The sequence below is a fragment of the Psammomys obesus genome, unplaced genomic scaffold, assembly GCF_907164565.1.
Source record: "Psammomys obesus unplaced genomic scaffold, mPsaObe1.curated_primary_1811, whole genome shotgun sequence".
Lineage (NCBI taxonomy): Eukaryota > Metazoa > Chordata > Mammalia > Rodentia > Muridae > Psammomys > Psammomys obesus.
In genome coordinates, this window is record NW_026594354.1 from 1,478,899 (window position 1) to 1,491,535 (window position 12,637).

The 12,637-nt window shown below is 38.4% G+C and overlaps 1 protein-coding gene across 2 annotated transcripts in view; it reads left to right on the forward strand.

Moving 5' to 3' along the window:
* Phex (phosphate regulating endopeptidase X-linked) overlaps nt 1-12,637 on the forward strand; it is a 240,903-nt gene that overhangs the window by 46,874 nt on the left and 181,392 nt on the right. For both annotated transcript variants that reach the window (XM_055618656.1, XM_055618657.1), the window contains exons 4-6: nt 1,416-1,502; nt 2,823-3,049; nt 10,724-10,792. In XM_055618656.1, coding sequence (XP_055474631.1) covers nt 1,416-1,502; nt 2,823-3,049; nt 10,724-10,792 — 383 coding nt within the window. The remainder of the gene's footprint in view (nt 1-1,415; nt 1,503-2,822; nt 3,050-10,723; nt 10,793-12,637) is intronic.

A 12,637-nucleotide genomic window follows, 5' to 3' on the forward strand; every position in this document is an offset into this window, starting at 1 on the left:
ACACACACACACACACACACACACACACACACACACACACACACACATTGATGAAATTAAATAAATCATTAAAATCCTGGATTTCCCTGAGGGGGGAGCAGCCTTACCAGGCCATAGTAGAGGACAATGCAGCCACTTTTGATGAGAACTGATAGACTAAGATCAGAAAGAAGAGGAGAACCTCCCCTATCAGTGGACTTGGGGAGTGGCATGCATGCAGAAAGGGGAGGGAGGGTGGGATCGGGAGGGGAGGAGGGAGGGGCTTATGGGGGGATACAAAATGAATAAAGTGTAATTAATAAAAAATTAAATTTAATTAAAAAAATCCTGGATCTTTGGGTTTCAGTTTCTAAAATGTAGAACTTTAGTTTAGAAGTCAGTTCTTGGAATATGTAATTACTTACCAAATTGATTAGCATTGAACATCGTGCCTTGAAGCTCTCCAGAGAGTTATAGGAACATGTATTCCACTGTGATCTTGGTGGCTGTCAAGTGTATTCACTGCCTGCATCACTTTTGCATAGTGGAAATGGGCAGTGCCAAAGGAGCTAAGTCACCATAGGGGTCCATCAACTTGGCTTCATTTTGGTAAATTGATACTCACAAGTCAATTCAAAGTGCATCCTTCCTCCTGCCCTCTTCTTCCCTTCACTTTTTCCTTTGAAGAAGTTTGTTTCTACTGAGTGAGTCCTGCTTTCTTCTTTCCTTCTTTGAAAAAAAAGTGACAAAAACGGTTTGTTTTTTTACCTTCAAACATTCTTATTAGTGATTTTATACACAGAAAATAAATTTCCAAGAAGGTCTGGCAAACACTTTTTGGACATGCCTTCACTTGAATATTCAAGACTTTTTGCATGTATGAATAGGCACATTTTCAGACAATTTGGGTAAGCTTTCCAACCTTACTTCTTTATTTTCTTTTGAAACAACTCTTTTTCATGTCCATGGCATGTTTATGTAACATTGAATAAAACTTGTAATGGCAATTTTTTTTGCGTGACCTCCCTGAGAGGCTGAGTTATGGAAAAAAAAATCTTATGAAACTTGAGCCTGATGAAATTACCTCCATTGAGAATATCACTTGGTACAGAAAAAACAGGCTTAATCCAGTTATTTTTGGTCTTTTCATAAATGAAGTCTGTTTCCTTTCATATAGGTAGTGGAAGAAATTAGCCCCTGCAGAAAGTCTATTCTCAGATTGAAATTGAACTTTGGGTTTCTTTTGATTTAGGAGAACCTTGGATAAGAGCATGTTTAACTGTCTTTACTTGGATCTCAAGCAACTTGAAATCTCTCCTGCTGTTTGCATGCCTTGTATTTTCCAAAAGTCTTTGCATTTAATTTTCTGGAGGCTGACCTTCAGTTTGACATCATATATGGGTAGATGCTAATGAATCCTATTTTCACCTTCCTAGCACTTCTGGAGAAATCAGTCAGCCGAAGGCGGGACTCTGAAGCTGTACAGAAGGCCAAAATCCTTTATTCATCCTGCATGAATGAAAGTGAGTAATAAAGAAAATAAAATAAATAAGATATTTACGATCCTTATACTTTATAATTCTATTAATGTTCAATGGTATTGTTAAGGAAGAGAGAACTAAATTTCTATTACTGTTTAAGGGTGTTACTCAGGCAATAAAAAATTCTCAAAGACTAAATTTTGATGAGTCTTCCTTAGTCAATCTGTGGTTGTTGTAGGGAGGAAAACAATCTTGTAAAGACATTTTGATTTTATTATTTTATGTTTATAATTAGGTATACATGTGTTCGGGTATGTGCATATGAATGAGGACAGGTGGGCTATAGAGGTCAGATGATATTGTAGGATCTCTTGGAGCTGTAGTAACATTCTGTTACGTGCCCAACATGAGTGTGAAGAATTGTACTTAGGTCTTCTGCCAGGACACCCTTTAATCTTAACAACTGAGCCATCTCCCTAGCCTCAAGAAAATAATCTTATTTCCATGACTGGATTATTTGATATTGCTTACTATATAAAAAATTTGGATAGTGTATCAGGGAAAAGCTTATTGTATTGGTACAGAAGTCTGAATCCATATCTAGGCCAGTTCTGATCTAAGAAAAATCCCGAGACAGCATATGCTTATGAGAATTATGTTCTATAGAAACTACAGGAATCTAGTGACATTCAGATTTCCAGGCATGTCAGGCTGTTTTGTCATGCAACTGGCGTGCTTACTGGTAGACAAAGGCCTCAAGGTGCTCTCTCAAGGCCATTTCAGAGTTGAAGCCAGTGCTTCTAAAGTGCGTTATCTGATTTAGGACTTGGGGATATCGTTTGGTATTCTAGAAACACCTATCTACTGGGGCATCCTTGTCTTCAATGAACCATATTGTTTAGTTAGAGTTATTCCTTGGTGCCCATACTACATACCACAAGCTTAATTTCATTCATTGTCTAGGATCTATGCAGTAAGTCCATTTTCATTCTAGAGAACATCCAGCAGGTTTACTGAAGTGTGTGATAGGTAGTTCTGCTCCTCTAATTATTCTAATCCACTCTACTTTTCTCACCCTCTCCCTAAAAGCTGAAGTTTCAACTGGAGGGCTTTATGGGAATCTTCTCTAGAGAAGATGAATTCTAGCTTAGTGATCCAGTTTGCAATTCATTTTGGTTATTGTTTTGAGTCAGGGTCTTATGGAGCCTGGTTGGCTTTGAGAAGTCACTGTGAAGTTGAACATGGCCTAGAATTTATGATCCTCTAGCCTCTACCTCCCAAGTGCAAGGATTAGTGGCTTGGACCATCACACCTGGCTTCTAGTTTATAATTCTAATTTGCCCTTTGTATCTACTCTTTCAGAAGCTATTGAAAAAGCAGATGCCAAGCCACTGCTCCACATCTTGCGGCATTCACCTTTCCGTTGGCCAGTGCTTGGAGCTAATATTGGTCCTGAAGGAGTTTGGTCAGAGAGAAAATTCAGTTTACTGCAAACACTTGCAACGTTCCGAGGTCAATACAGCAATTCTGTGTTCATCCGTCTGTATGTGTCTCCTGACGACAAGGCATCCAATGAACATATCTTGAAGGTATAGCCAGGGCAGTTTATTCATTCTAAGATTAGCCCTTTAGGATGTCATGTATATAGATGATTTTGATTCACACAGTGATATATCATTGCAAATGGTAACTGTTTTATTTTTCACTTGGAAATAAACTCAATATTTGATTTATTTCTTTCAATTAAAAACAAGGAAATCATGAAAATTTCAGACAAATGGTGGGAACTAGAAAAGATCATCCTGACTGAGGTATCCCAGAAGCAGAAAGACACAAACGATATATAGTCATTTATAAGTGGATATTAGACATATAATATAGGATAATCATACTAAAATCTGTACACCTAAAGAAGCTGATCAAGAAGGAGGACCCTGGGTAAGATGATGAATCCTCACTCAGAAAAACAAATGGGATGGACGTTGGAAGAGGGAGAAAACAGGAAACAGGACAGGAGCCTACCACAGAGGGCCTCTGAAAGACTCTACCCAGCAGGGTAACAAAGCAGATGCTGAGGCTCATAAACTTTTGGGCAGACTGCAGGGAATCTTAGGAAAGAAGGGGGAGATACTAAGACATAGAGAGTACAGGAGCTCCACAAGGAGAACAACAGAACCAAAATATCTGAGCACAGGGGTCTTTTCTGAGACTGGTACTCCAACCAAGGACCATTCATAGATATAACCTAGAACCTTTGCTCAGATGTAGCTCATAACAGCTCAGTATCCAAGTGGGTTCCTTAGTAAGGGGAATAGTAGCTGTCTCTGACATGAACTCAGTGGCTGGCTCTTTGATCACCTCCCCCTAAGGGGGGAGCAGCCTTACGAGGCCACAGAGGAAGACAATGTAGCCAGTCCTTATGAGACCTGATAGGCTAGGGTCAGAGGGAAGGGGAGGAGGACCTCTCCTATCAGTGTACTTGGAGAGGGTCATGGGAGGAGAAGAGGGAGGGTGGGTGGGATTGGGAATGAATGAGGGAGGGGGCTACAGCTGGGATACAAAATGAATAAACTGTAATTAATATAACAAAATGAAAATCAAAATTAAAGAAGAGATTCATAAAAAACTGACAAGTAAAATAAAAATAGAACAATAATCTAGTTATTTAAGAACTCAACGTATATGTATGCCGGGCTGGCCTCAAACTTGCTGTGTACCCGAGAATGACTTTGAACTCCTGGTCCCACTGCCTTTACCTCCTGAGTGCTGAGATTACAGGATTTTATCACCATACCATGTTTATACAGTGCTGGAGACTACACCACATGAATGCGAGGATAGAACCCTGACAACTGTACCATATGCCCAGTTTGGGTGCTTTCCTAAAGAAAGAAATTCATGCTGACCTAATGAAGTGGTGAGGTAAAAATTCAGCTGAACTTTAGGAGCTAGCATTATGGCCTGCTCCAAGAATTACAGAATGTAGATCATTAGCAGCAAACTGTCAGCCTTTCAGGAACGCTGTGAGTGGCTTTCAAGTGATCCATGCTCTCACACTCAGATGCTTTCTCCAAGTATGTAAATTCCAGCTGGGAGAGGGCTGTGTGTCTTCTGTGATGGTAGAAGACTTTCTGAACTCTGCTCTTTCCATCACCTCCTTGTTCCTCTGACAGAAGGGAGAACACATGCTAGATTCCCGGTTCCCCTTTCAGGAACAACTTGAGTGCACGCCTACATCCCCATTGTCAAGTTCAATCTGCATCTGTCCTCCTTCCTTTCAAAAGGTAAAGCGGAATTTATTCTAAGCACATTTCCTACTGGGAGAATGAGCATAAAGGCAGGGATCAGTTAGATGTGCCCTGAGGTGGATCGCATTGGTGAAATTAAGAGGCTGTCAGAAAATTATAGACCACAAAATATTCATCAATGAAAGAGGGTTTTGCAAATTCAAATAATATTTCCCAAGTCATTTTATGCATTCACCCTGCTGTGTTTTTCTTCTACCATAGAAGAAGAATAATGATGCTCCTGCACATTGATTTCTACCCTAATCTCTCCTTTGTCAAAGCAGAACATACTAAGGATATATCAATATTAAAACTATAGGACTATGAAACCATTAGAGTGTATTTCCTCATCCAACATAAGCTAACTATCCAAAATCAAAACCACGGAGTTACTCTTGTGAGTTATGTAAGAGGTGGGCAATGTGTTTTCTATAAAAGGACAGACGGTACGTATTTGAAGTTTGGCTGGCAATCTGGTCTCTATTTCAACTATGGAACATTGCCATTGTACCTGGGAAAGCAGCTTTAGATGATGAATGGATATAACTATGTGACAAGCTGGCCCAAAGGCTGTAGATTCCTGACCTCTACTGTAGACAGTGATAGGTGTCAAGAAACATGTTTGGTTGTTGAAGAATTCTTACTCAGAAGGAAAGTTTTAGTTTCAAAGACAGCTGTGTGTCTGTGTTAGTCGATGAAGTAGCAACATGATATTGAGCCGTCTTGTAATGCTATTATGTGAGATACAATGATGGTTGCAATTCCAATCAGCCTCTGTTCTATGTGGATGGAGGACTCAATTTTTTAAAGCCAGACTTTAAGACTATTATTCTCAATTGCAGAACTATTATGGTATTCTTCCAAACACTTTAGATGGTGTTTTAAAGTGAGAAAGAGACTATCATTCAAATGCAATTTACACCCTCTGTGGAGTGGTAGCTGATTTTGATTCACACAATGATGCATCATTGCAAAGATAACTATTTTATTTTTCACCCATTTCTAGACCTAGCCAAATAGCTGAATCGTTTCTTTCATATTTTAACATAGAGAAAATTAATAACTAAAACAAAATAGAACAATAAACTCCTATATATTTATGAAACCAATTTCAATACCTTCAGCTTTATGCTCTTTTTGCCTTATCTAAACTTTTCATTTTTGGACGCTGGAACATTTCATAGTATATCTAATTATTTTTTTTTTGAGACAGGGTTTCTCTGTGTAGCCTTGGCTGTCCTGGACTCACTTTGTAGACCAGGCTGGCCTCAAACTCACAGAGCACCACTTGCCTCTGCCTCACTAAGTGCTAGGATTACAGGTATGTGTCACCACACCCAGCATGTGAAGGATTCTTATGACAAACAAAATACAATCATTTTTTTCCATATGTAACATCTAACATACAGTTAGTTTTCAATTTTACTGATTATAGCAAACATTTTTTATTTTTTTATGTGGTGGAGATAGAATTTAGGACCTCATGCATGTTAAGCAAGTGTTCTGCTATCAAGTTATACCATCAGGCCCTCAAACGTGTCTTTAATAAACCCCAACCAGAAACAGTTGCTTTTTAATTGAGACTAAAATTAAGAATTAATCACATGTGTACTCTTTAAGTTTGATTTAACCTGTAGCAGTCACCACCTTCTCTTTGTATTTTTAAACCACATTTATTTCCCAAAGAAACTGGATTATTGCTCCTATATATTTTCCACACAATCTGATTTGTTTGATTTCAGGATAAACTAATAGCTCATGAGACAAAGTTTTCAATTTCTAGGAGACCCATTCAGTGGAGGAACTTGAGAGATGCTCAGTAGTTAAGAGAGCTTCCCTTTTCTGAGGAGAAGGGGAGGGGAAAAGGGGGGGAAGAAGGAAGGAGAGTGGGACCTGGAAGAGAAGAGGGAGGGGGCTATTATAGGGATGTAAAGTGCTTAAATATATAAATTAAAAACAGGGTGCACATACTCTTCTTGCAGAGATCTGTTTTTTATCACCAATGTCAGGTGCCTCACAACTGCCTGTAACTTCAGGTTTAGGGGATCTTACACATTCTCTGGTTTCTGTGTGTAGCATTCTTGGGTTCCTGTCTACACGCAGATACACTTACCGAAATATGCTAATAATTTTTTAGAAAATATTTATATTTGCTATTTTATGTGTGTGTGTGTGTGTGTGTGTGTGTGTGTGTGTGTGTGAGAGAGAGAGAGAGAGAGAGAGAGAGAGAGAGAGAGGGAGAGAGAGGAGTACAGATGTCCTTGGGAGCCAGAGGCTTCACATTCCTTGGAGCTGGAGTTGTAGGTAGTTTTGAGCCATGAATATGGATCCTGGGAACTGGATTCAGGTCTTCTGCAAGAGCAAAAACTATGTGCTTTTAACCACTGAGATATTTCTCTGTCCTACATATGCACAGTGAAAAATTAAAAAAAAGAGAAATAAAGGGTTAGATAACTACAATTTAAATCATTGAAGAGACAATGGATGTGGGAAACTATCGTCAATAGCAACTAAAATGATCTGGTGAGCATTTGGAAAATTCATGCAATGGTGTCACTAGAACTCAATTATCAATGGTAGCATTTGTAAAAATGAGATATTGTGTGCCTCTTGATACCAGTGAGAGTAAAACACCATCACCAAAGACATTGTGCCAAAAAGCACAGAAACAGAAAACAAAATTCTTAAAACTAGTTCAGTATCCACCTTTAATGCCAGTTTATAGAAAAATTAGGGAAGCAGAGGGACATGCTAACATATTGCCTTGCACACTTAATATTCAATTATACTGGTACTAGAAACACTGTCAATAATAGAATACTTTCCAAATGTAAGGAGGTACTTGTGTACTTATCATTGCTTTCTTTTGCCAAGATGGCAGCTTGTTTCAAACGGAAGTGTTTAAGCATTGCTTGGCATTTGAGTACAGCTCACAATTGGCTTTATTCCTTTTCCTGTTTGTACCAAATTGCATGAGTGAATATTCACACATCCGAATTAACCTCCTCCCTGGAACAACATAAAGCTACAGTTTTCATAGTCATGAACAGCTTTAAGCATGTATCTAGAGATGGCGGGAACAATTTTTTTTTTCTGAGATGTGTATGAAATTTAATGAACCTAACAACAAAGTTTGTGTATTGGTGGCTGCCAAAATTTTAGAACTTCTATGGATGCATTGGCTGTTTTGTTTTGTTTTTTTTTTTAATTTCTAGGGGCCCACAGAGGAAGACTATGCAGCCAGTCTGTATGAGACCTGCTAGGCTAGGGTCAGATGGAAGAGGAGGAGGACCTCCCCTATCAGTGGACTTGGAGAGGGGCATGGGAGGAGATGAGGGAGGGAAGGTGGAATTGGGAAAAATGAGGGAGGGGGCTACAGCTGGGATACAAAGTGAAAAAAAACTGTAATTAATATTTAGAAATTAAAATAAAAAAAAAGAAAACAGAAGAGGAAAAACATTTCTAGGAGCCCATGAAAAGAGACTGGAGATGTAATAAGTTCAATGTCTGAAACCCACTTGCTGGAAGGAGAGAAGTTTCCTTCAAGTTGTCCTCTGACTTCCACATGTACACTGTGGCATATTCATGCATGTACGCACACACGTACACACATTACATGTAATTACATTTACACAAATTACATTTCTTTTTTAATTACATAGCTTGGAAAACATTTGTGTAATGACAAGAGTTGGCTCTCGTATCAAGGACATTGAAGCTTTGAGAGTTCCTTATTTTCCTTGTGTGTGTTAGTTCATCTCTCTTGAGCCTCATTTTATCTATGGGCAAAAGGAAGATTAAATTATCACTTACTTGTTGTTGTTACTATTTGGTTTAGATCACTTGAACTTTGTGAGTTTCTATGGTATATACTTATCAACTGTGGCATATGACAAGACGCTCTCTTTTCTTGAAGCATGGCCTATCAATGGACCAGGACCATTTGAACAATGCTTCTTTTCAGTTTGAATAGTTGACATGCCTTTTTGGTCTATGATTTGATTGCATAAGATTCAGGTATTTTTCCTTAGCCTAATTTTTGACCTTTAGCAGGTTCCCACTTTAGTGTTAGAAGAACATATGGTGCCTCTAGTGTAGACAAGAAAATGCACTCCTTTTAATGGACAGATATGTCTCCATCCTCAAGATATGCAGGCTGACCCACACATTGGGTTTTGGAAAAGCTCCCCTGTGTCAAGGTGGTAGAGGTTTGCAGACACAATGATGATAGACAACAGAAAGGAATGTTACGGAGTATCTCCCTGCTACATGTACTTAGGTTTGTCTTATGCCTGGTGGGAGGAATCGTGAGGATTTAAGGGACAATGAAAAAGTGGGATGTGCATTCTCGAAAGACTGTTTGGAAGGTGAAGTTGTCCTTGTATAAGACAACTCAAAGTCATTGGCCTGCATTTTTCTGGCTCTCTGCAAAAATCATGATGTCAACCACAAATCCTCTTAGGAATGGAGTTTCTTTAATTTTTGTTTTTCCTTTTATATATCATAATTTTCAGGTGTTCCTTTTGGTATTATTACTTTCTCTCCTAACATGTTTTATTGTAATTAGCATATCAATTGTAATTAGACAAAACTCATATTTTCAGTTCAATGTATCTAATTTTCTCAAATCACTTTTGAAAAAATTACATAGCACAGACTATTATGTAATTCACTCCATAGCCCAGATTGGTCTGAACTGCCAGTCCATGTACATCTCAAGTGCTGAGATGAACATTTTCATTTCTTTTGAAATGGAAACATTCAAATCAGTTGTAAATGCAAGAACTTTAAAAATCAGAAAAATACCATGTACTTGTGTGGGTTTCTTGAGAAATACTTTGCCTCAGGAGTTTGTGTGTTTCTAATGAGATTTAACTGACTGACCTTATTCAGTCCATTTGGTGTATTTAAAATGTTCCCTAAAAAATATAAAATCTGAGGGTTTAGAAAGGGTATGGTAACTTCACTTGAATTATCCAAACTTTTACCTTTCGTGGGTTTAACCTCATTTCATTAGAGGAACCTGTGACTTTCTTAGTATTACTTGTTTAGTTTCCTTTCCTCTGAGGCTGAAGCTCACAAGAGTCACTGAAAGCCAAAGCATCTTAATTAAAATATTTTTGTTCTATGATTCTGGCTTACTTAATTTTTGGAAGAAACAATAGCAGATTGGGAATTACAGTAGGATGAAGCCAGGATAGCTTGTGACTTTGTTGTTTTAGGCCAATTAGCAATACACACAGGATATAAGAAAGTTCTGAATGCATTTTACTCAAAAATCAATGCCAGTATTTCCTTTAATTTTATAATAGCACCACTAAAACTTGGGCTTTTATAGACTTTTCTTCATGTGAAGGGGATTTTCATGGAATACTGTAATTTTATATAGATTTTATATATGAAAAAGGGATAAAATACTTGAGATTAAAGTTGTCTGATTATAATTTGTGTTTTTATCACCTATTCTTTGTAGAGAAGGTTCTAAAAGACACAAAGATGTTTCAAAAATATCAGTTGATTCTTTTTGAATAAAAAAAATACATTCTTTTGAGATAGGAAGGTAGAAAGTCTAATGCATCAGCTCCAACCAGATGGGCATCTTAAAGCATTACAGAAAGTGATTTTACTATAAGCTCTGTCCAGTCATGTGACCTTGAGAAAATCATAAATTCTCTGGGTTTTGTCATATAATCTCTGATATCTGTTCCAATTCATGTAGCCTTAGTGCTATTCAGTGTTGGCAAAACCTCAAGGACAGAAAGCATAAATCAGAAAAGAAGGGAACAGGTCTCTGATATTTTCAGTCTCTCAAAAGGCCGATTTGCATGCAGTTCTGAATGGAGTGAACTTACTTTTTTGTGATAATGACTCAAGCTCAAAATATGGCTGGGCTACCAAGAAGCCCATGAGGCTTGTTAGCATGGTATGTAAGAGTTTAAAATATCAATACCATGCATTGTTCTTTTGTCTTAATAGCTGGACCAAGCAACACTCTCCCTGGCTGTGAGGGAAGACTTCTTGGATAATAGCACCGAAGCCAAATCTGTAAGTTTTACTCATGTTCAACTACATGTTTTGTCTGGTTACTCTTTGGTTTATCAATCGCTTTCAAATGCCTCCTTCTTTCCTGGGTATTAGCATCATCAATTCACTGAACACATTCCCAGTGCAGGGAGCAGAGACCCTGTGTTTAGGTCGGTAGTTCTTAACGTGTGGGTCATGACCCCTTTGGGGGTTGCATGTTAGATATCCTGTATATCAGATATTTACATTGTAATTAATAACAGTGTCAAAAATTACAGTTATGAAGTAGCAACAAAATAAGTTTATAGGTGGGGGGGTCATTGTTACATGAGGGACTATATTAGAGGGTTGTAGCATTAGCAAGGTTGAAAATGGCTAGTTTAGAAGACAATTCTACTTCCTGTCTTGTAGAAGTTGGAACATCAAGGCTGTATAAATTTCCCATTCAGTGCCATCATCACCTAGATGAGGAAATAGCCTATGCAAATGAAATAACCAAGATCTGAGTTTACAGTCAGTCCTCAGAAATGCAAATCATTCACTATCATTTGCCAAACTGAAGAATACTCAAATCTGTATTGGCTTAAAGTGTCATCTTGGAAACTCATCATGTGGATCAAGCCATGGTGATTTGCCAGACAAGATGGGGGCTGGGATATTTTGCATGTGCTCTGGGTTAATGATGCATAATGAGGAACAGAAAGGATCTGTCAGGTTAGAATTCTAGACTTAGTTTGTAAACAGGGTAGTTTCCAAACCAGTGTCTAGACAGACACTGGACAGGGCTAGTTCATTTTGACAATTTGAATTCACTTTGAAAAAAATTGTTAACCCTCCAAAGAAGCCTCATGCCTCACACCCGGGTCTCCCGAGGCTGTGCTGATAACCTCTTAGGCGTCTTTCAGGCAGAGAGGACATTTATCAAAGGAGGTTCCCAAGTTTTCCTTCTTGAGTCAGATTTGCCAGATTAGGGAACCTTTGCTTCTGCTGTGATCTCAGCAACCAGCCATGAAATCATCTCTCCCTATACATAGGTAACCAAGACCAAGCAACGATATCTTTATGAGGAATTCTTCCTCCAAGCACCTGGTCCCTCTTTTTCATCTGTACTGTCATAGATCATGTTGCTGTCTGCTGTTGCCTTAACTACAGCCATTCATATTTACCTGAAACCATCTTCAGTCAGTAGCCCTTTAGTACCACCTGGCAAGTTCTGTGCCCACACCACCACTCCCAATATGTCTTGCTCTCCAGATCGAATCTAAATTTTTTTGAAAAGGTTCAAGGTCTTTTCATTGCTTGCTTTCAGCCTTGTCTTTTCCACCTTACCTGTTTTTGTTCTTCCTCCAAGAGAAAGACCCTTCTTTTACTGTTCCCTAACCCCATGCCCATCAAATGGTATGTCTTCAAATTTTCTGGGCTGGAATATTCTAGTTTTTCAGCTTTCAGGCATACAGTGACTTTATTAAGACACGGTTTTTGCTTGCCTCATGTTATAGCTATTCCATGTTTGTCTTCATCACTAGAGCACCCACTTAGAAACAGAATCAAGCATTATTTAGTTTTTTGTATGTATGCCTTTTCCTATCATATGCACAGCCTGCCTAGCAAGCCAGCTTGCATGTGTACTAAGCTTTCTGAACAGTTTTTTAGTTGACTTGGGAAGGGCAAAACATTCTTTCCAATTAAGACTATTAGCAAGGCTTGCTGACTGAATTTCATTTATTAAAAGTCTGGCTATCTACCAAGAAACATATAAGTCTTAAGGTCAGTCACACAGTAAGAATAGCTTACAGGGTCAAGGTGTACCTTAGAGATAACTCTGTATTTGATAGTTGCTAGGTTTGTCATCATTTCTCCTTTTTC